Here is a 26,880-nt window from a genome sequence, read left to right as displayed (position 1 = left end):
GAGCTGGGTGTGTGCTAAATACAGGAGAGCACCAGCACGGCTGGACTCTGTCAGCTGCCACAACACATCCTGGGAATCCTGCCCCTGGAGGCAGTTTGATCCCAGGTCTGTAAGGCATCATAAAATACACACATCCTTGTGTCTGTAATGGGTTTTGGTACTAATATTGGTGGCCAATGGCACTGAAATAAACCCCCAAAGTAGGCAGAGGAAGGAGAAAGAAAACAAAATTTCATGGTTAAAAAATGAACTGGAACCCAACCTATCCAACCTGTGGTCTGAAGTTATTTCACACCTGTTAGGTTGGGGTTATTCTTTATTTTTGCTGTGGCTTTCCTTCAGTCCCATTTAAAGCCCAGTTGTTGCTCTCAGACAGATTTCAACACTTAATCTAATTTCTCCAGAAATAAATTCTCCCATATCTCTGCTGCAGACAGATTTTGAGTTCCAAAGCTCTTTAGCTAGGGCTGTAACAAATTTTGTCTCTACAGATGAGATTACAGAGCAGCCTATAAATGCTCACTAGAGAAGGCTGAATGCCTAAACAGTACATATATTTTCTAACTATCTACATTCCTTATTTAAGTCTCAACACAGTACTCCTCTGAGGAAGATGAACATGGCTTTTTTTTTCCACAGAAAATACTTTGAATTGGAAGGGACCCACAAGGATCACGGAGTCCAACTACTAAGAGACCCATATGGGCTTTGGTGGTTACCTACAAAAGTCCATAGGCAAACAAAGGATCAGACATAGGGCTTTGAGTCCTGAATTCAGCCTGCTGGCACTACATGTATTCTGGATTTTACATGGCATACAAATAGGCACTGGTAATTAAATTGCTATAAATGAATTTAAGACTTTAAAAAAACCAACTTTGCCTGCAAAATCTTCTGAGATGAGGGAGGTGAGGCCCCAGCAAACCCAGCTGGCCTCTGTTTGTGGCAGAGTGGCTCCTAAATGCTGCATCACTGGCAGAAGCCAGCAGTGCCACATGTTGTACCATGGAAGCAAACAGCAGTCCCTGCCTCAAAGCACTTATGGCTTGCTTGTGGCACTAATTTGGAGTTTTATTTGTCTGACACTTTGTGGCTGAGTAATTCATGTGAAGAGGGGGTTTTAGGTTTGGCTCTGCATTAGCACATACAGTTCTGGGACTGTGCTCCCATGCTGTTTGTGCTGACAAATTCCTGGTCCAAATAAGCTTGGGTGGCTTGAGACTAGAGGACACACTGTATTTTTGCGTAAAAACAAGAAGGCAACTAGTGAATAATAGCTATAAGCCAGGCATCTTGCTGTGAGAAATATTTTACTGCTGTGATACCATTAATGTTGACATTTAACTGCTCTATTTTTGGCAACCTTTCCTCTGAATCCAAATAGAGCAAAGCATTACAGGTCTTGCTGATAGGCTAAAATATAAAAAGAGAAATAGCTTGGTTGTGCTGCATTGAGGAATTATATGGTTTTTCTGTGCCCATTTTCCCTGCGGGCCTCAGCTAATTTCTCAGCTCTGGGCTGACGTCAATGCCGCCAGGCAGCACCAGGACCGCGTTGGTCACTGTCACCGCAGGCAGCGTTGGTCACTGTCACCAAGGGCTGTGTTGGTCACTGTCACCGCGGGCAGCGTTGGTCACTGTCACTGAGGGCTGCGTTGGTCACTGTCACCAAGGGCTGTGTTGGTCACTGTCACCGCAGGCAGCGTTGGTCACTGTCACTGCAGGCAGCGTTGGTCACTGTCACCAAGGGCTGTGTTGGTCACTGTCACTGAGGGCTGCGTTGGTCACTGTCACCAAGGGCTGCATTGGTCACTGTCACCAAGGGCTGTGTTGGTCACTGTCACTGCAGGCAGCGTTGGTCACTGTCACCGCGGGCTGCGTTGGTCACTGTCACCGCAGGCAGCGTTGGTCACTGTCACCAAGGGCTGTGTTGGTCACTGTCACCGAGGGCTGTGTTGGTCACTGTCACCAAGGGCTGCATTGGTCACTGTCACCATGGGCTACGTTGGTCACTGTCACTGAGGGCAGCATTGGTCACTGTCACCGAGGGCAGCGTTGGTCACTGTCACCGCGGGCTGCGTTGGTCACTGTCACCGCGGGCAGCGTTGGTCACTGTCACCGAGGGCTGTGTTGGTCACTGTCACCAAGGGCTGCATTGGTCACTGTCACCACAGGCAGCGTTGGTCACTGTCACCGAGGGCTGTGTTGGTCACTGTCACCGAGGGCTGTGTTGGTCACTGTCACCGCAGGCAGCGTTGGTCACTGTCACTGAGGGCTGTGTTGGTCACTGTCACCAAGGGCTGGGTTGGTCACTGTCACCAAGGGCTGTGTTGGTCACTGTCACCGCGGGCAGCCCCTCTGCAGTGCCCTCCTCCTACAGCAGCACCGCCCAGCAAATCACACCCACTGCCCTCCCAAAAGGTAATAATGCCACTTCAAATGCCACACTCTTTTACTGCTCAAATCCCTCCCAGAAGGACTCACTCCTTCTGCTGAAAAAGAACAGTGAATAAAGTCCAGACGCAAGGAAAAATATTCAGATGCCTCTGGCACAAGGAACTGCAGCAGCAATTAATGTCACTTTGCAAACAAAAATGTGATGCACTCATGAATTAGGTTTTTAAGGCATAAAGTTATTTCTGAGCATAAATGAGCTGCAGACTCTGTTCTGTAAGCAAACAGCACAAAACCTTTTCATGACTGAGTTAGGAACAGGACAGCAATAACTCTGGGACTTTTGTACAGCCATATCTTGTTCCAAAGTCCCACTGTTTGCAGAAAAACACTAAGGTGATAAGAACAAAAAAATCCAATAGGTACAGCCAGATTAGCCCTTCCCTTCTGCTGCTTCCCTGTTTCTTTTTTTTTTCTTTTCTCTTAAACACCATTTGCAGCATAAAAAGAATAAAAATTAATGAGCTAAGCCTGCAGCAGTTCAGCTACTGAAGCAATGGTTGAGTCACTGGAGTGACAAGACCTAGGTTCTCCCAAGCTATGAGTAGCAAGTTGAATTAACATAGGTAAGATTCTTCTATTTCTGTACTGCCACCCAAGCACTTGTCCAGTGACCTCCTTCATCTGTCTCTGACATGGCCTTCTCTGTGTTCCCAGGCCCTACACTGATCCATGCTCCTGCTTCTCCTGCTTGGCTGGAGAATTCTTACAGGCTAGCTTAGCCAAAGGATTCTTGGGGACAGGGGTCTTTCTCCTCCAGCTGTCTTTGGCCTATCTCTATCCTGTAATAATAAATCTAAACCTTTATATAAGCTAACAGTGGCAACTCACATAAATTTACTAAAAAAAATTATCATAAAATTTATCAAATACACTCTGCGCTTCAGGAAGAATTCAGCTGTGGCACATCCACTATATTGATTTGTCAATAAAACTTACTGATAAGCCCCTGAAAACAGCAGTGATGTTCCTCTCTAACCATTTGCTTTGCATAAGAAAAACAGTAAGAATTTGAAGTTTTCTCCCTTAACAATGAGAACAGCTGCTTTTATGTCACTGGGCCCTACTTTTTGTGACCTCATGAGCCAGGAGTAAACCCACAGCCTTGGGTGATGCAAGACAGATGAGCACAGAAGTAACTTATGATATTTCAGAATTAAAAATAATGGTATAGGATTTTCTATCCCTCTGTGAGTCAATACTGTGACCTTTCCTTGATGGTGCAGTTCCTGTCTAACAGGGCCCTTTTGTCCAGCAAAGATCAGGCTCACATACATAAAGAATAATGTAAAAATGCTAATGATAATGTGTAGCTACTTCATCCCCAATTCAGACTCATGAACAAAGGTTAATGAGTTCACAGCTGCCCATTTCATGTAAATGCAGCATAAGCATCATGAAAATACCTTCCACTTACAGTCCCTTCATCCAAGTGCTTTACAAATAACAGGATGCAAATAACAGGAGGTCCTTTGTATGGGTGCATGTTTGTGACAGAAGAGCTACAGCCCATCCCACAAAACACCTCCATAAAACACCTCTACAGCATGAATCTGCCATAGCAAAGTGGAGGAGCTGTTCCCTGGAAGCCCATTACTGATGTTGTAGGAGCTGGGCACCCTCCTCTTCCAACCAGAGGGAAAGTTTTCTCTTACCAGGGGCAGGGTACAGCTCTCTTGTACTATGCCCCTGGTAAGAGAAGGGAAGGGCAAAAGTACGCACAGAACAGCAGGGAGAGGAAGACAGAGATGAAAAGTTTTATCTATCACCATTTGTTTGCCCCTCCATCCCCTTTTAATCCTCCCTGGGAGTCATATGAAGTATTTAGTATTTCCTTTGACACAGTGATGACAAACAAGAGTTTGAAAACACTTGGGCACAGAAAATCTGCCTTGTGAGATGGTTTGAAATCCCTCTGTATGGCATTTCCTGGGCAGGGTCCTGCTCTCATCTGTTTTCCCCTTCCCTAGGGAAGGGTGAGCCAAACCTAGGGCAGAGCAGGGGCTGAGGCTGGCAAGGGGAAGTCAGGGTGGCACCTGGGATCCTGAGGAAAGGCACTCTGGAGTGCAGAGTTAGAAATGAGGGGATACAGGGCAATCTGTTGTGCAGAATGAGGCAGTGGGGGAAGGAGAGCAGATACAGGCAGGCTGGGGAGTGGACAGGGACAGGGAGGGACTGCTTTCCAGAAAAGAAGGAGCATATTCTAGTGCCAAGAGGATAGTTAGCAAATCACTGCACGAATAAATGGCAAACAGCTGCCTGTCCTTTGAGAGGAGCAGCTCTGCTGTAGACACATGCTGGACCTGGAGACTCCCTCTCCATCCACTTTGCAAAGGTTTCTCACATAAAATATGTCTGCAACGTGGGGTGGTTGGTTGATTGTTTGCCTGTCAGGTCCAGGTTGTATCCTCACCTGGCCTAACCTGGAGCTAGCTTTTTCCTACAGGAATGCTTGCAACCTGCCAGGCTGTTCTGTAGTCCAGGCCCTGATGTCTGCACATCTTCATCAACATATCGAACTACAGGAAGTTGTCTTGACAGTGGAAGTGTTTTCCATCAAACTGATTAACAATTGCACTCCTTTATTTGCAATATATTGAAAAGATTGTAGGCTGGTGGTCAGCACCAGGCACAGTCATGGTTCCTGGCTCTGACTGATCTACAGCACTCTGTTCATGCCTCATTTAAAGCCTAATTTCTGCATCTGTAGAAAGTGAGAATATACATCAATCATCCAGGAACTTAATTAAATATGCCACGACCTTCCCTAAGGAGTAAATGCACCCTCACTGATCTCAATTCCATGTGAAGGGGTCAAAACCAGCTTCCTTTTGAGCACAGAAAGAAATCTGTTCCATCAGACCCCCAAGATGCCAGCCTGTCACTGCTGCAGCTAAAACACCTGTCCAAAACTGCTGGCACACAGCAAATCTGCTACCTCGCTTCCAGCATACTCCTTACACTCTGGAGCAGATCTCCCAACATTTTGCAACCAGGGACTATTTTGGTGTCTAATTTTATGGCTATGATGATTATGGCACCATACTGTGGCAGGAGGTGACCTGGATTCAGGGAATGGGAAAGGAGCATGGGTCTGTGTCCAGGTGTACATCTTGCATTTCCAGTGAAGTAGGACAATAAAACTCATCTTATGCTGAGGGCATACAAAGACAGTGTTCACTATTTAGAAGCACTAAGGAGTTTTCCTGGTCCTCAGATGTTTATTATAACAAATCACTGCATTTAATACAGCAAAGATTCCTCACAAGTTAAAGACATGGAAGTCAGATTCTACACTCTCAGCTCTGTAAACAACTGTGCCCAGTGAGTATTTTTCGACAGCTGATATGCCATAGTTACATTTTTAAATTGTGCTTCTCAATGAAAAAAAATCTCTTCTCTGAGGCTACCAATGCTGTTTGATGTCCAGCAGTGTTTTACTGCTGCAATACTGAGAAACGAGTGTTAATGGGATTTGTTTTTCAATGAAATTCTAAACATAGTAAATGCACAACTGAGAACAGCAACACTATTTTAAACCCGCCGCTGCAGTTAACTAAAATTGATCCCTCTAACAAGTGCTAAAAATAGAAAGAAGAGAGCACACAATGGCTTTTCATATTGCTCCCTGCAGGCTCCTTAAATCCGGGTGAATTTGACCTTCACGCAAAGCTGTCCCAGAGTGTGGGACAATGAGTGATATTTCACATTCCACTGCTCCGGAACAGGAATTGATTTATTACCCAGCTAGCTCGGGAATTCGTTTACATGTTTCCATTTATAACACTGCTGCATCAAAGGGGAAAAAAAAAAAAGGAGGTTTTTGGTTTTTCTTTTATTCAGCATTTTAGAAGCAAAGTATCCCTCCTGGAAATAATAATATGCAATATCGTATGAAGTCTTCCCCCTGACTGCTTTCTTCTACTGCCTACAAACCATAGGAATCTCCTGATGTATATTTTCCTCTTGTGAGAGATCCCATCTGAAAAAGACAGGAGATAATCCTGCAAACCTTGTGAATCATGAAACATCCTTCTGCTCCCCATGCACTCCAGCTCTGAGCTCCTTTGGTGCAGTTGCACAAAAGCCCCAATGATTAGATGTCTGCAATTAGAAGCTGCTCTCAGAGCGAGCAAGCAGCATTCCCAGTACAGCTGGGGAGAAAACAATTCTCTCATCCCACAAGAATTTCAAAAATAAACTGCTAAATTTTCATGAGCTCACCCCCACAATTGTTATTAGATTGGATATGAAATATTTTATTTCGGTATGAAGATAATTTAATAGGCTATTTTTTCCTTGTGGCTTATGAATGTAAATTAGATTAATTTGTAAATGATACTGCTTGGACCTGAAACTGGAACCTTTCTCATTTTGAAAATTCTAAACCAAGATGCTTTAACAGCTTTGAGAGGAACCTATTTGTAAAGATGACTTAATTAAATCAAAAGTAACCCTTTCCTATATAAAGTTTTGGTTTTATCAGATGTGCATTTTCCACGGAAAGCATTGCTTGAAAATCCCAGCTAGCTTCAACTCCTGGCGTTAGCTGAAGATGGGAAGACAGAAGAAAGCCTGGATGCATTATCCATTGACATTTATCTTGTGCTAAGGGAGCCTACAACTTATCCTATTCCTCCTGCATTGGTTTTCAGCAGGAAATGAGCATTCCTAACAGAGCAATCCCACCGGGACTGGGGAACAGTAGTTCTCTCTCAATGAACAATGTGAGAGATTCTCCACTCCAGTGAATGTGCACTTTTTCAAGTGAGAAATCTGCACCTTGGAATGCAGAACTGAGCAGATGTCGTGTACAGCAAAAACTCCTCACATCCACAGCCAAACATTTGTCCAGTCCCCACCTAAACCATCAGCTGTGTCATCTAGGCACAAACCCCAGCACAATAAATGGTGTAAGCAAAGCTTTGATCAGCTCTCACAAGCTGCAGATAACACACAATTCTGTGCCTACACATGGCAAAACTCATTCTGAAGGAAAGAACCAGGTGACATCCATCAACTGAAATCCAAATTTTAATGCAACTTCCAGCTCTATGCCAACTCCCTCTACAGTTATTATCTACACTGGAATTTCTTGTCTGCTTTTCCTGCCACGTTTTCACCCAAGGACCACAAGCTTACCTGGTCCAAGCTTAGAAACTGCATAAAGGAGGTCATAGTTGATGACAGGTGTTGCATCATCTATTGGTTGCCACCCTACAGGTGGGGAGGCTGGAGGCGAGATGAGAAACTGTTTTGCAGGCTGTGGTGGTGCCAAATGAAGCTTGTCTCCATCTGTCTCAGAGGTTTGAATCTTTAAGGCATAACAAAGACACTGTTTAGTACAGGAAAGAATCACACAACGCTTTGAGTTGGAAAGGACCTTTAAAGGTCATCTCCTCCAACCCTCCTGCCTTGCTCAGAGCCCCATCCAGCCTGGCCTTGAATATTTCTATGCATAAGGCATCCAGAACTCCTCAGGGAAACGTGAGCCAGTGTTTCACCACTCCTACTGTAAAAGATGTATTCCTTGCATCCAGCCTAAAACAACCTTCTTTTAGTTTAAACTATTTTCCCCGTGCCCTATTGCAACAGGCCCTGCTAAAAGGTCCATTCCCACCTTTCTTGTAAGTACTGAAAAGCCACAGTGAGGTTCCCTTGGAGCCTTCTCTTCTCCAGGGTGAACACCCCCAGTTCTCAGCCTGTCTCCACAGCAGAGGGCTCCTGCCCTCTGAGCATCTTTGTGGCTTCCTCTGGCCTGATTCCAACAGGTCCATGCCCTTCCTGCATCTGGGACCCCAGTGCTGGACCCAGGACCCCAGGTGGGATCTCACCAGATCAGAGTCATGTCTCTCAGCCTGCTGGTCACATGTGGGTGATGCAGCCCAGGATATTTGGGGTGCCAGGGCACATTGTCCAGCTTCTCACCCCCACAGGATGGCTAAAAGGAATGACTGCTCAAATCATACCCTTCTCACCCCAAATGCCACCCAGGCAGGGTTTCAGCACCAGTCTCAGAAGAGAAGGCCTGGAGCTGAATTTCATCTCAGCCTTACAGATGGTGCCTCTGCAGTAAATGCACAGTGTGGGGCTGTGACATCAGCAAAGCTACAATGTCTGTGCCTCTTGTGTAAACTCTTTCAGGATAAATGCAAAGCTTTGGTAGCCCCAGCTGCTAGCTCAGAGATTTCTGAGGCTGTAAAGGCACTGTTGTGATCTGGTCTAAATGCCTAAATAAAAAGTGACATCACACAAGTAACGCCTGCACCAAGGCCTTGTAAGTAACTTCAGAAAGGTTTCTACAGATTTTATTTCTTTAGTTGAAGTGAAAAAGCAATCTATGATGTTCCTTAGTCATTTGCAACGGAGTGCCCTTATATTATATCCATATTGAATTATCTACTTTAATTCCTGCTCTTTTCTAGTATGTTAAAGAAGCCTTGATATAAATTAATTGTAGTGCAGCCATACCTAAGCAAGGTTACAACCAGCTCAAGCACAATAAACTCTATTTCCAGGACAGCAAACATGGGGTTTGCAAAGAACCAGTCTGAATCACTCAACTCCATGTTCCCCAGAACTTGTAGGTCTGGAAGTGGTTATTCAGCCTGGCTGAGGCCAGACACTGCTCCAGACACTGCTGCTGCCACATCTTCACTCCCTGAACACGACTAATAAGCTCTTGTAAGACTCAGTGTACTGGAGAGCATAGTGCAGGTATCAGAATGGCTCTGCAGGAAATCAGCTTAGATAGGGAGACTAATCACTGTTGTGCACATTTTTCTTTTTGTTGTTATCTCAAGTTTCCAATTAGCCTCCTGAATGGACAATTAGAATGAAACAATTCTCAGTTCTGCCTAAAAAAACTGCAGGTTTTGAAACCTTTCAGAAAATTCAGAGCTAGATTTAGGAGATCAGGGCATAGAAAATAGGATTGAGGCAGATTCTTAACACCTAAATCCAGCTGTAAGATCTTCTGAGCTCATCTAACTCGTTAAGCACATTGTTTTTTTTCACAGCTGTAGCTTCCCATCTTCCTGTGGTTCTGCTCCTGCCTAGGCTCAAATCAGCTCCTATTCTGACCAGGAGGAAGAGGCTCATAATTCAACACTGTGTGTTTGTTTGATACCTTGAAGTGAGCCAGCCCTTATCCTCAGACCTCTGAAGGGCCAAGCTGGCAGCTCAAAGCACACCTACATTACTTATAAACACCAGTGGTTATCTCACAAGCCACAGTGACCACATCAATTTATTAAACTGCATTCAGAAGAGGTGGTGGTTGGGTTCTCAACCTCCTTCAACTTTATCCTGGCTGGGGCCCAGCCTGCTGTGGGAGATCTATGTTCTTTCTCCCTTGGCCAAGGAGAACTAAACACCCACCTGACAGTTCCAATAGATGGATATAATCACCTACAGCCCAGGCTGGGAGTGTTTTTCTTCCCCTACCTTCTTCCTTTGACTTGGACTCAATAAACTCCTTTTAGAGAATTCAGTATTTGTAATTCATGTATTCAGAAAGGAAAAGCCAAAAAAGGCAGGAGGAAGCCCGACTGTGGCTCAGGGTGGCAGCCAAATGTGTAATCCAGCCCCACCTTTTTTATTCACTTGGATTCTTTACATTAGCACTTTCTTGTGGTTAGTTAAGAGAGTTACCCACAGACAACACCCAGTGTTGTAAATCACCTCTGAGATACATAATTCTGTGTGTTGAATGAGCAACTTTAGTCCTAAGTGGACTAAATTTACTGCAGACCCTCAGGGCAGAAAAGCTCAGTCAACACAAGCAGGTTTAAGCAATCTTCTATCAGAGAGACTGGGCATGGGAGAAACCTTTATTACTTTTAATCAGTGTAAGTGCATAGCTTTTAAAGAAATATTGTGCAGTAACACAGAAACAGATTCCAGATTTCATTACCTGTGCAAAATACAACTTTAACTTCTTCCCTCTGAACTGTGTTTCATGCAGCTCTATTCTGGCACGAGCAGCTGATTTGGGACTGCTGAAATTTATCCGCACACGCCTGAAGCTTTTGAACAGCTGGAATGTCACGCAGTCATCATAGACACGGAACAAACCTTCAAATTTCTCCTGCAAAGCAAAAAGAAATAATGCTGAAGATTCACTTTGTGCTCTGTCACATCAGTCTGAGTCAAACAACAATCTGAAACTCGACAGTTGTTTTAGGAGGAGGTTTCAGCCTGTGGCCTTTGGGGACAGGTGTCCACAGACAAATAAAGGCTCTGTGAAAAGAAATTAAGGAAAGCAGTGGTCTGGTGCTGAACTCTGCAAAGGGTTTAGGGGAAGAGGTCTTCAAACTGAGAACCCAGCAGCTATTGAACTTCTCTTAAAAGTTGAGCAAACCTATGACAGTGACATGAAATGAAGCTGAAAGGGCACATGACTGAAAACACCAGACAGCAGCGGGCTCATCTGCACAGAGGCAGCCATTGTGCTGAATTACAGTGGAGTCAGCAGACAAAGGCTGCAGCTGAGGCTTACATCCACATCAGCACTGCAGGGTCATTTTGTATTGCATGATATGTTTTTCTGGATGTTTTGTCATTTAGATACTTAAGAGAATACACACTTGTTCTTTGAGAGGTCCTGCAGCATCTGGTAACAAACTGGACAACTGAAAACAGTGATCTGTCTGAAAGAGAAACTTCAGGCTTCAAAATGTTTAGCTGTAGAAATATGTTCAAAAGCTCACAACAAAATAGGGATATTTTAGCATTGTAAAAGGAAGGTCTGAAGTTCAGCACACCCATGGACTTGGAGATAAACAAGAAATTCAAGGCACTTTGGCAGCCTTGGAAGCTCAGACTCCATGATTTCTCTGCAAGCTGTGAGCACACAGAGGACTAAGTTCCACATCATCAAATAAACCCAAAGTCCTTAAATCAATTCTGACACTTGCACAGGTCTTTTCATTCACACAAGCACAGATTCATAAAATGCCAAAGCTGAAAGGGGGCACTTATTATTTAGTCCAGCCTTCATGTTTACTCAGATTTCAGACTGCTATCCAGTGAGTCACACATCAAATCGGAGCATTTTAGCTACTGCAGTCAAGACCTGAAGTTTTGTAAGATGGAGAATCAGCCAGACCAAAGCCCCTGCTTGTAGGAGTGTTTTATTCTGAAAAAAAAATCACTGGTAAGATGATTTGCCACACCATTTCATATACACCAAGGGCTGTTATGTCAGGGTTTGTATAATAACCTAATGTATATTGACAATAACCTGATGTGGATGCCTCAAATGTTCAAGGCAAGGTTGGATGGGGCTTTGAGTGAGCTGTTCTAGTGGAAGGTGTCCCTCCCCATGGAGGGGAATTGGAATGAGATTAAGGTTCTTTACAATTCAAACCATTTCAGGATTCTGTTTTCTTGCTATCTCTGCAAGTTCTTACATGTTTTAAAAGACTTCTTTGCTTCTCATCCAGAAAAACAATTTCTTTTCCCTTACAGTAGATAACTGGTACAGACTACAGAAGACAAAGAAAATGCAATTTGTGTAATCTCATCAATACTTCAGTTCTCATCTATTGAGCTTACCAGCAAAACAAAGAATTCAGAACTTCTCAGAAAAATTCATCCAGAAGCACAGTGCAGCTGCATCAGGGAGCACTAACAGCACTGTGGGAGTCACTACTGTCAGAGTGGGACATTTATAAGGAGTTAACAGGGGAGCAGCCCAGTTCCACAGCCAGGGCTGTGACACTACGGCGCATGTGCCCGATCTCCTTTCATTCACTGCCAGCTCTGTGGTCTTCCTCCCCATAACTGATATTCCATGCTGGCACCCTTTCAAAGGAACCTCCCTATGGTCTATTAAGCTTTCATGATTTTCATTTCATTCTGCCTGACCTCACTCACCTCCTCCTTTCACTGCAGGAGATACTTTGGAGGAATGAAAAAAGAAAAAGAAAAAAGGGAGGCGAGAGCTCTGTGTTTTGGCAGAGGCTGACTAAAGGCATGCAGCAATCCCCAAAACAGTTGAAGTGCATAGGTTTGTACAAGCAGGTCTAGTCTTATCACCCAATGTCCAAATTGTTACACCTCAGTTATGCTTTTCATCTGCTTTGCTTATATTTTTGAAAAATTCCATTTTCCTGAGCAGAAGCCTACATCCAGTGGCATTTGTATAAAGGTCAGCCAAAAGCAGCAGTCATCTCAGTCCTGTCCTGATTGGAATTTTGATGCTACAACTTTCACAATGACCACGGAAAAAGGGCTGGGGGAAGGGAGAGAAAGGGACAGGGGCCCAGTGTCTGTGTAAAGCAGGACTCACACAGCATTCAGAAACATGGCTAATTAAAGCTTATGTCTTCATGTTGGCTTTATTACCTACTTCAGACCTCTTCAGTACATTTTTTAAATTAAATAAAGAAATTTAAATACATATTAGTGAGGGACTTGGAAGTGCTGATTTAACAGTTAATCCTAAAAGTCTTTAACCTAAACTACTCTGTGACTCTGTGAGAGATAGAAAGATAATTTTTATATATATATATATATATATATGTGTGTGTGTATGTATGTATATATGTATGTAGGTATGTATGTATGTATAGAATGATCAAGACATTATAACAGAAGTCTCATAAGTCAAAAATTAGCAGCAAGGTGAACATTTCCCAGTAGTAGCTCTCAGTTCTTCTAAAAGTCAGCAATAAAATTCATCATATAAAAAAACAGTTTCACCAAGAGTGGAAGGAACCATGCATGGACTTGTGTGGGCACTGGGAAGTATCTGTTCCTACTGACTGTTTATTAACAAAGAGATGCTCCCTGTCTGTATTCAGCAATCAGGGCTGTGTGTCTGCCCCCTTTGTAACACAAGCCAGAGCCCAGATCTTGGTGAGGGACCTAACACAACATTAGGGCAGACACAATTTCAAACGTGGGTCCAAGAACAGTGAGCACAAGGAATGTGCTGGGCACATTCCTGGGCTACACTGAGACTCACTCTGATTAGGCACCGAAAGGGATAAATGGAGAACTGCAAAAAAGCTGATTAAGTCCTGGATGCTGTTGCCACTCTGGGAGAACTTTAAAGCACTATAGACTTTATTCTGCTTGCTTTCCAGTTTTATACTGGCACAGCTTTAGAGACCCAGCCTTGATTAACGCTCCTGAAAACGCTGTGGGGAGGAGGGAAATCAAGCCCTGCATTTGATATTATTAAAGGGCAGTCTGTCCACAGTGGGGGCACTTCCACTGCACTGACTGAAACTGCAACTCCCATTAAAAAGATTCATACATCGGGATTTTTTTACGTTTTCAGCTGATAATAATAATGACCTCAGCAGAGGTCATTAATCATCAAGTGAAGTTAATGGCCCTCAGCTGCATTTTGAGCCATCCCCACTCCTCCGAGCTTGATATCAATTCCCAGGAAAAGCCTTGTGCCTTAATTGCTATTGCCTGTGACTTCTAATATCTGCTGAATGCACTTATCTGGATAAAAGTCTTTCAGAGTCATTCCAATCTATAAGAAAATTTATCATATACATTATAAAGACCTAAGCAAATTCTTTCCCTTTCAAGTTTTGTGGATAAATTATTCAAGACTCATAATCCTCTCAATTCGAAACTTTTAAAGTGCTTTTAGGATTCAGTACTTTTAAATGCTTTCAGAAAGTAAGTCTTTGAACTTTCAGAGCACTTTGAAACTTGTGGGGAAAAAAAGGAAACATCCAAAGTTAAGCAGCAGTGTTGCTATTCTTAAAAAGTCAAAATGTAGAAAGTCATGAGTTACACATTTATTTCTGGGATTTTGGAGTGTCTTCATCCATCCCAAGTATGTCTCAATGAGGCCAAATTAATGCTCTGTAAGATGTGAGCAACCTTCACTTCACCAAGTTCCCACTTCTCCCTGCCAGGCCTCGTGCCCTCTCTTCACCTCATCATTCCTTTGCCCAACACTGGGCACCTTTCCCCAGTTCTTTCCTGTCACCTTCTGTCAGCTCCCATATCACTCAGTGCCTCTAGCAGTTTCCAAACTTATTTTCTGTTTGTTTTCTAAATTAATGAAATTAGCACAAAGTAGGACCATACTAATTAAAGCTGCTGATTACTCCAGCTTGATGGTTATCATTTAGGACAGCCAATGCTGAGAACAAACAGAGCAGCATGCAAGGAAGAAATGAGCACTGGAGTGACAGACAGGAGCTAAAAGCCTCTGAGGACAAGGGCAAACCTATGCCCTTCTTGAATCAAAACTATTTCTAGCACTAAATGGGAGCTCATCTGGGACCAAGACCCTGCAAGTCACATGGTGACAGATCAGTGAAATGCAGCCATAGGGAGGCAAACAAGATGCTGGGTACATTTGGAAAAGTATTTCCAGTAAAGCAAGGAGAGTATTAACAGCATTGTATGGAGCACTAGAGCAGCTCATTAAAAATGCAGGGTTTGTTGCCTGTATCCTAAGCAGATTAATGGGAATAGATCCAGATAAAGGTTACAGGGAGGTGCTGGAATGAGTCCAGAGAAGGACAACAAAGCTGGGGAAGGCTCTGGAGCACATGTCTGAGGAGGAGCAGCTGAGGGAGCTGGAAAGGGGCTCAGCCTGGAGAAAAGGAGGCTCAGGGGGGACCTTGTGGCTCTGCACAGCTCCTGACAGGAGGGGACAGCCAGGGGGGATCGGGCTCTGCTCCCAGGGAACAAGGACAGGACAAGAGGACACGGCCTCAAGCTGAGCCAGGGGAGGTTTAGGCTGGACATTAAGAACAATGTCTTCACTGAAAAGGTTGACAGGCATTGGAACAGATTGCTCAGGCAATTGGTGGAATCACCATCCCTGGGAATGCTCAAAAGGCAGGTGAACGTGGCACCTGGGGACACGGATTAGTGGTCATCACAGCAGTGCTGGGTTAATGGTTGAATTTGATGATCTTACAGGTCTTTTCCATCTTTAACCATTCCATAATTCTATGAATTAACAACTTACTAAATAAGAAATTTAAATGCTTGGCTTATTTAGCAAAACAAAACAAAGCCTGAGAGGAGATAGGACAGTCATCAGTAATTTACCAGCACTGTTCAGAGCAAGGACAAATCACACTGTATGGTGTAAATCTAGAAGACTACATTGGCATAAAATGAATGGAAACAATTGGCATAAATAGGTTTAGTCTAGAAGTTAAAGAAGGTTTCAAACATCAGAGTAATGATCCAGAAACAACGTTCCAATTACAGCAGTGGCAGCAAATTATTTTTTTAAGATTGAATTTGGTTAGTTCATGTGAGGGACTATGACAAAGTATCAACACAATGAGCATTGTAAAACATGACAGCCATAATTAGCAAGTGAATTGGGTTCTGACACAGCAAGTTCCTGTGATTTATTTCCAAACATTTCTTTCATGAATAGCTCCACTGGTATTGTGTTCATTCAGGACAAAAGCCAAGGCCTAATTCAAATCAATGGAAGCCTTTCCACAGACATCAGCAAGCTTTGGATTAGAGCCCTAGAACTCAGAACCCAAATTACATTTTATTATTCAGTGTGTTTACACTCATTATCACCCTTGCTACACATTTGATTTAGGATATGGTCATGATTTAGAACTTTAGCCAAATGCTTTTCCTAGAGTTTTGCAAGCAAATAAAGAAAGTATTTTTCCTATTTTAATTTTTCACATTCATTCATGTAAAAGATACTCCAAGGAACTAACCACAATAGGGAAAGGGATATAATTCACAATTATGAAATTAGTTTTTCCTGAAATTAGTTCTGTAGTGGATATAAATATCCCTGTAAGACATAAACTCCTATCTCAGAGTTGAATGCATTCTGTTTCCAGACAAGCCATGTTGGTTGCAATCCTACACAGCTCTCATGAGGCACAAGAAAAGAGACAGAATCTGGTAAAACTGTGGAAGTTGTGCACCGAGGAGTCTTGTAGAAAAAACAATCTAAGAACAGATTAATTCCCTGTTTATACCAAAGAGGATGGGTACACCAGTTACTTCTAGAGGGATAAAGGCGTCACTAAAGTGACACACCTTTAACAAAAATACTAAAACAGAAGGCTAGAAAATATGAGCTGAAGTGATTTCAGCATTGAGACATGTCAATGCCACGTGAAGGGTATTGTAATGACCTAGCCTGGATATTGTGTGTGGCCCTTCTCATCCTCAAGGAAGATGGAGGCAAGATGGAAGAGCAACAAAAGACTGCAAGGATGATCAGAGAAGGTGATGGTAGATGATATCCTTGATATCTACCTTCACAGGAGGTGAAGGTAGATGATATCCATGCCTGGAAGTGTTCAAGGCCAGGCTGGACAGGAACCTGAGCAACCTGGTGTAGTGGAAGGTGTCCCTGCCCATGGCAGAGGCTGGAAAGGGATGGTCCCTTCCAGGTCAAACTGTTCTGGGATTCTGGGATCTCTCCTTGGGAAACAGAACCCAAAGTAGGAGGTGTTTCCTGCTGCATCTGTCTGTACGGAAATCAATAAATAATGTAAAGGGAAAGAGATTAGCAGAATTAAAATAACCAACAGTGCTGGTATTAAACAAAGACTGCCTGTTAAAAGATTTAGACTTAAATTGAGGCAGTTACTTAGCACTAGAACAGTAACATATCAAAATGCCACTGGCCCAGAAATAGAAAAAAGCCAAATTGCTTTGATGAAAAGGGTAAGAAGGAAAGATTAGAGAAGAGCACTATGCATTTCTGTGGTTCTCAAAGACCAAAGGAGAGGAAAGACTAGAGGAAAACAAAAAGGGATCCTGATTTGTCTAATGAAAACTTAAAATAACTGGGTTCATCTGAAATACTTTTAACAATTGTTTAACGATCCACACAAAACAAGGAAACAGCTTGATACAACTCACACTTGGAAATTCCTTAAAAGCAAGAACTCCCACAAGTAGCCAGTGTAAGCAACAGCCTCTTCAAATTCTCTGCTTCTAAAAAGATGAAATTCATTGGGAAATCCTGATAGTGCATATGAAAAACCACTATTGACTCTCAGCTAAAATTCCAGGAGTGCTATAAATAGAGGCAAATGTTTTAAACCAGTGATGATAAATAGAGAATTCCTATGGGCTTGTCCTGTTGCCTTTAAGTAATGGTAGGAGAATAAAGCACAAATTTACCATTTAGACAGCCCCTTAAGGCAAAGGTCTCCAGGTTGTAGATTTTTATTTCACCTTTCACCGTAGGTAGCTGTAGCTGAGAGTGTGGGATCTTCCTACTCCCTCTTTACAAGTGGGGGAAGGCGTTATTTGAATATTTACCCTGAGTATTACTGTCTGAATGTTGGTTTGCAGAAAGTTTCTTCTGTTACCAAAGGAAATCTCTCAGCTGGCAACAGGAGTGGAAACGTGTCTTTCCACCTGTCATTCACCAGGGTACATTTTAAAAGGACATTTCTTCATTTTGAAAGGGGGGAAAACCAGGCAACAGTGGATATTTTGTCAGATAATCAGAATCACAAAGTACTCTGCAATGACCTTCTGGTTACTGTATTGTCTAAAATGTGTCCCTTACCTTGGAACTCAGTGCACAGCCCTGCTCAATTCTTCATGAAGTTGGATTAGAGCATTAAGATAGGGCTAGAAAGAGCTTGGGTTTATTTACATGAAACATGGCAGTAATTAGCATATCCCAAAATTGAACAATTCTCTCAGTACATGAACAAACCAATCCAGTTTGCTACCCCAGTCCATTCAGTTTGTTGTTCTATGCTTGGCTTTCTCCCGTTTTCAAGAGGTGAAGGTCAGGTAAATTGTGAGTCAGAGATTAAATAAAACAGTAAACCAAAACAAATTTTAAGGCTGGGCTTCAAGATGGGGGGCATTACAAAAAGCATTAAATCTTGCTCTCTCCAGTAAAATAAATGTTGATTTGCCTGCACTAATGCGATCCTTTTAAAGGGGAGCCTAATATCTTTAGGCTTTACTATGTAAAGAATGCACAGTTTGTATTTCAGAAGTGATGCTCAGTGGCCTCCTTGCCCTGCAATGCGCAGTGAAGCAACCCCAAACAGGAGCACACTGGCAACAAAACACAGCCCTGGCCCATGGCTCACACATCCTGCTCTGTTATCCCTACACACTGGGGCTCTTCACAGGCATCTGCATAGAACTTTTAGATCCTAAAGGATGCGTTGAGTGTTCTGCCCTCCACGTTGTGCCAAAATCATTCTGACAGCAGAAATATTTGATGTAATGTTTACTGTTTACAGATCCAGTGTCTTGGTCCAGAGAGGGACTTTGAGAAAGTCTAACAGACATTACACTATGTTGTAGAGACATTTGTAACTCATAATCTCTCAAAGAGCCCTGGTGGCAAAAGTAGGTCAGGAGCTGGAAGAAGTTTGCTGGTCCCACCTCATGCTGGCAGGGGGAGGCATCCATCCCTCACAGCCCTCCTGCATCACGTGCCCACCACGGCATGAGAGCACTGCAAACATCCTGGTGAACAGAACAACAGACATGTCCCTCTTGAAAAATCAGCTGAACCAAATAAATTTTCCTTCCTCTTCCAGCTCATCAGCACAACAAAAGGTACAGAGATAATATCTGCCCCAAAGCTTAATGGGAATGCATTCACATTTCGGAAGAGGCTGACAAATGTCAGGGGCACAGAATTCTGCTGCGTTGCCTTTTCTGTTTTTAACCAGCTCACATCCCTGTTTACCTCAATGTGACGCACATTCCTCCTGCTTAGCTCCACTGATCTGGAAACCAAAGGCTCCTTCAAGATGAAATAAATTGTTCCTGTGGCAATGCCAAGGGGCTGATTTAATATAGTTTGGAGAGTTCTCAATTCAATTTCACACCCAACGATTGAGCTAAAAGAAAAATCCACACTTTACATTTCTTCTTTATAGGAACACTGTTATTTTACTGTATCATCAGCCACAGCTTTTCTGAGCACACCATATTTGAAGTACTCCAGTTCCAGATGCTGTATGAGCTCCCTGAAATGCTGGAAGTGCTCTTTCAAACCAGCTGGCAAAGTGCACATTCTATGACCAGATCCATTAGTTTCAACCCCAGTGCTGGGGAGTGTTCTGTAGAAACATCATTCTTTGTTCCCTGAAAAGCTACATTTGATTCCAGTGCTGGCTACCATCACTGTGCAACATCACATAATAGTTGCCTTTTATTTTTCTCTTTTGCATTATATTTGTCTGTGGGAAAAAAAATCAAAGCCTGAACAGATTTGTGGAAGATTTAATGCATTTGTTTTCCAAATAGCAGCCTAATATTTTGGCTTGAGAATGGTAAAAATAATGCTAAGAACAAAGACATGAAAAAAATATTCAGACTGTCCTGAAAGAACTGCCTATTTCTGTTTGCTTTAAGATTTCAAACAATAACTGAGTAGATAATGTATGTAGTGAACTCCAAGGGACTCATCTGCATTGGATTTAAGAATGTTCACAGTACAATACCAGCTATTGCTTTTGTTTTGTTCCTGTTGTTAAGCCCAACAATTAATTGGTAGCAAAAGAACAAATTACTGTGTATATGTTTCTAAAGTTCTTATTATCTTAATTTAGGACACAAAATAAGGAAGAAAAACAACCTTAATTAGTTTTTACCAAAAGCTGCTACATTTATGTTAATAAGGAATGTTCCAGGAGCAGATCTCTGCAGCAAAACAGTTGGTGCTGACTTTCTGATCAGGTGCCACAGACTGAATGCCCATTAGCAGTTGGAGCAGATCAGGCATGCTACTAGAGTGCATCTTCTATATGAATTTCATCTGAAAGGCATCCAGTTCATGAACTGCTCTGTGATGTGAACAAAAAGCACAGTTAATGAAGAGCAACAGGAAAGTTGCCTCATGAGAATGCCCAGCTCAGACTCAAAATGCTAATGTAGACACAAGCCTGTATCTCTCATAAAAATAGTTAGCTGGCACTCCAGGAGAAGAATAAAACAACTCCACAACCAAACTGAAGTGCTAGAGAAAATAATAAATAAGGGACTGGTAGTCAAACCTGTGCACAAATCTAGGACTGAAATTATTTATTGTGTGAAAATTATTAATATTCATAGAACTACAGAATGGTATGAGTTGGAAGGGACCTTAAAGCTCACCTAGTTCCAAACCCATGGGCAGGGACACCTTGCACTAAACCAGATTGCTCCAAGCCCTCTCCCACCTGGCCTTTGACACTTCCAGGGATGGGGCAGCCACAGCTTCTGAGGACAACCTGTGCCTGGACCTCACCACCCTCACACCAAAGAATTTCTTCCTATTAACTGTATAAACTTTGATACTGTAAGAAAAGCTGCAGAAATATCCATCTTATTATGACCCCAATTTTCATTGATCTTTGGCATCTGCAATTTCATGTCCTCCAGCCTCCTGAGGCCACCCCACTGTCCTGTTCATGTGGTGACACTGAGGCCAGGATGGACCCACAGCCACAGGGGGAAACCACAGGCTCATGGGAAACCATGGGAGTAGAACCAGAGTTTTCCTAACTCACTCTGAATCACTTTATTTTTACACAATCCCCAACTGGAGTACAGAAACCTCAGCCTCTTAAAAAACTGTTACTGAGGCTGTGGAAGTGTCAGGGGACACCTCTGTGGGTGTGATGCAGAATCAGGATATCAGTGTGCAAAATGCTAAATGCGAGGATGAACTACAATAAAGGCACCACCAAGAGCTGAGAAACTGCGTCTTATTTATAGTCTTGGAGATGCAATGTTGTAAAACAACCATAAAATGCACACTACTTATTCCCTGACACTGTCAACCCAGTTAAACTAGAAAAATAAACAAGAACAAGCCATGGGACAGTTTAAACTAATAAAATGCTTGCATTGCCCATTCCTGATTTACTGTTTTGCCTACAGTGATCAACATTTATAGCATTTCAGCTGTTCTCATCAGTCATGGGGAATGCTTTCTCCCTCTCCTCTCCTCTAACACTGCAAACTGCACGAATAGGACTAAAAATACAATTTCAACTTGTCTGGATTTGGAAAGGACACTGACAATTTTGAAAGTGACTATGAAGCAAAAAAAAAAAAAAAAAAAAAGTAGGAGAGCAGAATAGACTCTAATATCATGCAGCTCCACAAATGTTACTTAACTGATGAAAAAAGGTTCAAGGGGAACTCCTGACCCACCAATGCACATCCTCTCATCATCATCATCCTCTGCAGCCCACAGTCAGTGACGCCCCCAGTCACAACCAGCAGCACTGTGACCACTGTCTAAGGCTCTGTTTGTGCTGTTTGACTGTTCCTTGCTCTTCCCAGTCTGTCCCAACCATCTGTCATTCCCTGTCTTACACTTCATTTGCAAATTACTCGAGCAGGTCTGTTGTCTGTACTCTGAGCAGCTCCTGGGAGCTGCAGCCTCCGAGACTGGAGGCTCTTTGTACAGGGAACACAAACCAAGGATGGGAATACTTTGCCTCCAGTCAAGTGGCTGAGTGGAGCCTTTAGCAAACCTACATCAACTACATGTAAATGGTGTTTCTGAATTAATGGGATAAACAGAAATATCAGAGATAAACGTGCAAGGAAGTTGTAAAAAGAAAACTAAAGAAAATATAATCAGTGAGCTGGAAGAGCAAGAAATGTCCTGTTTACAAATGTGATAAATTGGGGGATATTGACATCACATTCATATATATCATCTATATTTTTGGCCGGACCAAAGACAAGGAGTGCAGGAGGTGAGGGAGGAGATTCTGCCCCTCTTCTGCATCCAGCATTGAGGACCCCACTGCAAAGAGGAGATGGACCTGATGGAGCAGGTCCAGAGGAGGCCACATGCTCAGAGGAAGGGAGCATATCTCCTTCTGTAGCTTGCCAATGAAAATCCATGTTCATCATCAATTCTTTATGCATATTTTCTTTGTAACCTAATTTGCTCCTTGTAGTCCTTCCTTCACTAATTGTTTATAAGAGAACAATTGTACTTGAAGCATTTATTTGAACAGATTTATTTTTCTTTTTTTTTTTTTTTGTTATTACATAGGATAGACTTTCCTCATAACAGGAACTGTGCTAAAATATAAAGACAGCAGTATAAATAAATAAATATGTATGTATATATATATATAAAATTTCAGTTCAGAAAAAGGAATAACTAAAGATAACAGTGTGTTCTTCCTGATTTCAAATAGCAGAACTTCCACAGATTAAAATGTTAATGTTCACACATTGCATCGAAAGAGTTATAAAAGACTGTAAGTTTTTCATTCTCCCACATCCACTGATTTGGTGCCCTCAGAGGAGGCTCAAATGAGCTGTAATCTGCTGGGTATAATTCTTCTTAATGCTGTTATCAGTCTGAAAAGTTTAACTGTGAATTTGATTTTGCAGATCATGGCAGAAAATGAATGGAAAGCATCTGCATAAACAGAGATGATACACTCCTCCCTCCATGCTGCTTCTAGATTGTCACTGGAAACCCCAGTTCAGCACTGACCTACAAAAAAACTAAAGATGCTTTCCAGTTTGAATAAACTTCAGTGGGGAAAAAAATTGCTTGAAACATTTTTACACTTGGAGAGGCTGTTTTCTTCCCCATCAGAGGTCCCAGTTTTTAGAGGATGCCAGGATCTCAATCTGCACAGATGCTGGAATACCAAGGGAACACCACACAATGCTTTACCTGCCTATTAAAAAATATTTCAACAGCATATTTTAATTTCCAGTATACACCACAATACTTCATTAGCCTCTAGAACTTTACAGTGTTACAGTACTTCATGACATCAAGAATTTTGCACACATCAGAAAACTGGGCTTGTGCAGGCTAGGTAAGAGGATTTGTGTGGATTTAGTAAGCAGATTCCAGCAGGCAAAAAGGCTGAGATGACAGATACAGGTTCTGTACTGGGTACAGAAGGGTAGAAAAATAAGCAGAGCTTTCCATCTGACTCAACAGCCACTAGTACCATCCACTTCCAGACAGAACAGGGAATTTCAGTCTTACAGTGATATAATTGCTTTATTAGGCAGACAGAAGGAACCCCAGGGTGAAAAAGCAAATATTCCTGACCAAACTGCTCCCATGTCATTTTTCAACCAACTGGAAAATTTCCAGTTGGCATGAATTCTGTTTAGAAACAAGAATTGGAAAGTAGACTAATCCTACCTTAGAGCTAAAACTAGCACTGCTCTTCATCAAAATCATTTTCATTTCCTGATGTGAAAAATATATCAGTAACAGCATGATAATAAAAAGATACTGGACTGGGATTATGAAACTGAAGCTGCTGTACACAGATCCAGAGCAAACGGGGAGAAGGAACAAGCCCTGAGACTGGCAAGCAGAGTGGTAACAAATGGAGATTTTTTTCCTTTCTATGAACAAGTTTTTTACAAATAAGTAGGACACAAAAATAATCAGTATCCCATAGTTTCTTGCCCTGTGGCACTGTTTCACACTGGCTCTGTGTTGCATTTACCCTGCAAATGCCCTTGTGCCAGTCTGGAATGCTGGACACAAACGTGCAGAACCAGAGAACACCCAGAGCTGGAAGGGACCCACAAGGATGACCAAAGTCCAACTCTGGGCCCTGCACAGGACACCCCAACAATCCCACCCTGTGCCTGAGAGTGTTTTCCAAACACTCCTTGAGCTCTGTCAGCCTGGGGCTGTGACCATTCCATGGGGAGCCCCCTCAGTGCCCAATCCCCCCTGGGGAATCCCACCTAAGCCTCCCATGACACAGTGCAGGCTCAAGGAGTCTGGCTTTGAGGTCAAGGAGATTTTTTGGAGCAAATAGATTCTAAATTACAGGAGAAGAAGTGGGATGCCAAATGTGGTGGAAGCAGTTGGTCAAAATAAAGGGAAGCCACCTGTTCCCTGTGGAGGTTTCACCTTCAGAGTTCAGAGGGTGTCCCTGACCACTCAACTCAGCTTGATGCATGGACTGTGCCTGCATCCAGCTGCAATCACTGCACTGCAGAAGCAGCACCAGCTGTAGCCCCAAAAACAGAATTTACACTTTTGAATTGAAATTGAAAATGTGTATTTAATCAGTATGAGATATTAGTATTAAATTAAGAAGGGCAAATTATCAATTAAAAGTGAATATATTCATGCTTAGCATAGACCAGACTTTTTCCAAGGGATACTCAAACCAGAAACACAATAGAACTGGATTTGCTACATATAAACTTCAAATTTAATGGGAAACATTAGTGGGGAATAAACCAATGAGGGTACCTTCATATAAATAAGTGGCCTCAACTGAAAGAGCTCGGGTTTAGATTGAGTATCAGGAAGAAATTCTTCTTGGTGAGGGTGGTGAGGCCCTGGCACAGGTTGCCCAGAGATGCTGTGGCTGCCCCATCCCCGGGCATGTTCAAGACCAGGTGGGACAGGGCTTGGAGCAAGCAGGTCTGTGGAAGTGTCCCTACCATGGCAGGAGGTGGGAGTGGATAATCTTTAAGGTCTGTTGCAATTCAAACCAGGCTGTGATTTGGTAATTTTAGGATTCTAAAACAGAGTAATTAAATAGGTACCAACCTGCAGCATTATCATCCACACCTCATTTTACAAACAAGTGTACACTCCCATTACACCATCATTTTACCATTCTTATACCAACTACTTATTCCCAAAGTAAATTCCCCTTATCCAAGATCTTTTCTTTATGGAATTCCTACTCCTTTGCTCTGCTTCTATTTCACTACACAACGCATAAACTATGAAACTATAAGTAGCAATTTTACACTGAATGACATGAAAAAATATTCTATACTGTATTCTAGGATGTAGTATGCATTGAGTAAACTCTTGTTTTGTGATTATTACTGTATGCCATCCAGTAGAATACTGTATGTATACTCCTTGCCAAAAAATATCACCACTTTGGGAGTTAAGGTTGCAAGCAGCCTGCTTACATCACTACAGTTTTTCAACAGTGTCAGTCTAATAATTTGCTACAAAAGCATGAAGCAGATAGCTAAACATCTTTCCCCTTTATTCACTTATTAAAAAAAAAAAAAAAAAAAAACAGGCAAAACCACATCAGCTTCCAAGCCTCTAAAATTTTAAGTACACTAATAATTTACTTTTGTCTAACATAAGCAGCATGTTCATTTCTGCTATGGCCCAGCATTTGGCTTTGCTCCCAGCTGTCTTGATTAATAAGAATTTTTTTTAGCTCAACAACTCTCAAATTGTGGTTCAAGGACTGGCAGCAGCCTGCAGAAAGCTGGCTGGTCACACAGCCTGCAGTTCCTCTCATGGAATCAGCTATTTCTAAAGATAAAGGTACTACTTTTCACACCTCAGTGGTTTTCTTCTTAGGCTCTGTAAACAAGGTAGCAACATGAAATCTCCTTTCTAGACAAGAAAATGTGCATTTAAAAATTCTAACCAGTCTCACCAGAGACAAACAGCACAGCTGCAACAGCAAACCTGGGCAGAAGCATCTCTCCTGTGAGGAAAGGCTGAGAGAGTTGGGGCTGGAGAAAAAAAGGCTTTTAGGAGTTCTGAGGTTTATGGCAGCCTTGGGATACTTAAAAAAAGCTAAGATGGAGAGATACTTATAAGAAAGATAGAGACAGACTTTTACCAGGGCCTGTATGATGGAAAAGAAGCAATGAGTTTAAACTAAAGAGGGCAGGTTAAGATTGGATTTAAGGTAGAAATTCTTCCCTGGAAGTGCTCAAGGCCAGGCTGGATGGGGCTTGGAGCAACCTGGGATAGTGGAAGGTGTCCTTGCCCAGGGCAGGGGTGGAACCAGATGATATTTGAAGGTCCCTTCTAACCCAGTCCTTTCAGTGATTCCACATTTGTTTTGCTGACAGAAGTGTGATACTGCTGCTAATTATCCACTGCTGCTCACTAGAACTCAAGAGATTTGCATCACACAACTGTTTAGTCATGAGAATGTCTTTATACAGCTGTGACTGATTTATTTCTTCTTGCACTAGATTTCATCCTCTTGTTTAAACAAGGGCTGTTCAGAATTTTGACCCTGCCCTACCAAGACAGTGTCATTCACACTTTTTTTGAGGCTTTTCCCTTTTGACTACTGCCATTATTCTCAACCTGTTTTCAGGAAGGAACATGTGAGCTCATCCACTTAAACGGCTTCACCATTTGAGAATGAACTTGTTCTGGTTTTGACATTCTGTAAACAAATATGCACCCACCTTATGGAAATTATATTTGGAGTGTAGATTACTTATGGAAATGACTTGAACAGTGTGAAAGCTTTAGTCAAAATATCTACACTCCACATCTCCTTTATCCCACTTATCCCATTGCCCTGTCAAACAAGGAAGGCACATTGATTTGATATGACTTGGTCTACACAACCCAGGCCTAGTTACTTCCAAAGTACTTCCAAATTATTTCCAAAATCTGAGTCAGGTAAAAATATCTGTAATTGTTCAGATCTTTCTCCTCTCTCCCTTTTAAACACAAATGTTATTTTTTTTTATCTCTCATCCTCACCAGTC

General features: G+C 42.4%; 1 protein-coding gene across 2 annotated transcripts in view; it reads right to left on the bottom strand.

The window, feature by feature from the left end:
• RCAN2 (regulator of calcineurin 2) overlaps nt 1-26,880 on the bottom strand; it is an 85,532-nt gene that overhangs the window by 6,473 nt on the left and 52,179 nt on the right. For both annotated transcript variants that reach the window (XM_063153115.1, XM_063153116.1), the window contains 2 exons: nt 10,370-10,543; nt 7,597-7,768 (listed from right to left, as the gene is read on the bottom strand). In XM_063153115.1, the coding sequence (XP_063009185.1) occupies nt 7,597-7,768; nt 10,370-10,543 (346 nt within the window). The remainder of the gene's footprint in view (nt 1-7,596; nt 7,769-10,369; nt 10,544-26,880) is intronic.

The sequence above is a fragment of the Melospiza melodia genome, chromosome 3, assembly GCF_035770615.1.
Source record: "Melospiza melodia melodia isolate bMelMel2 chromosome 3, bMelMel2.pri, whole genome shotgun sequence".
In the NCBI taxonomy this organism is placed as follows: Eukaryota; Metazoa; Chordata; class Aves; order Passeriformes; family Passerellidae; genus Melospiza; species Melospiza melodia.
Note: the sequence above shows the minus strand (reverse complement) of the source record. Positions and strands in the feature narration are given on the sequence as shown.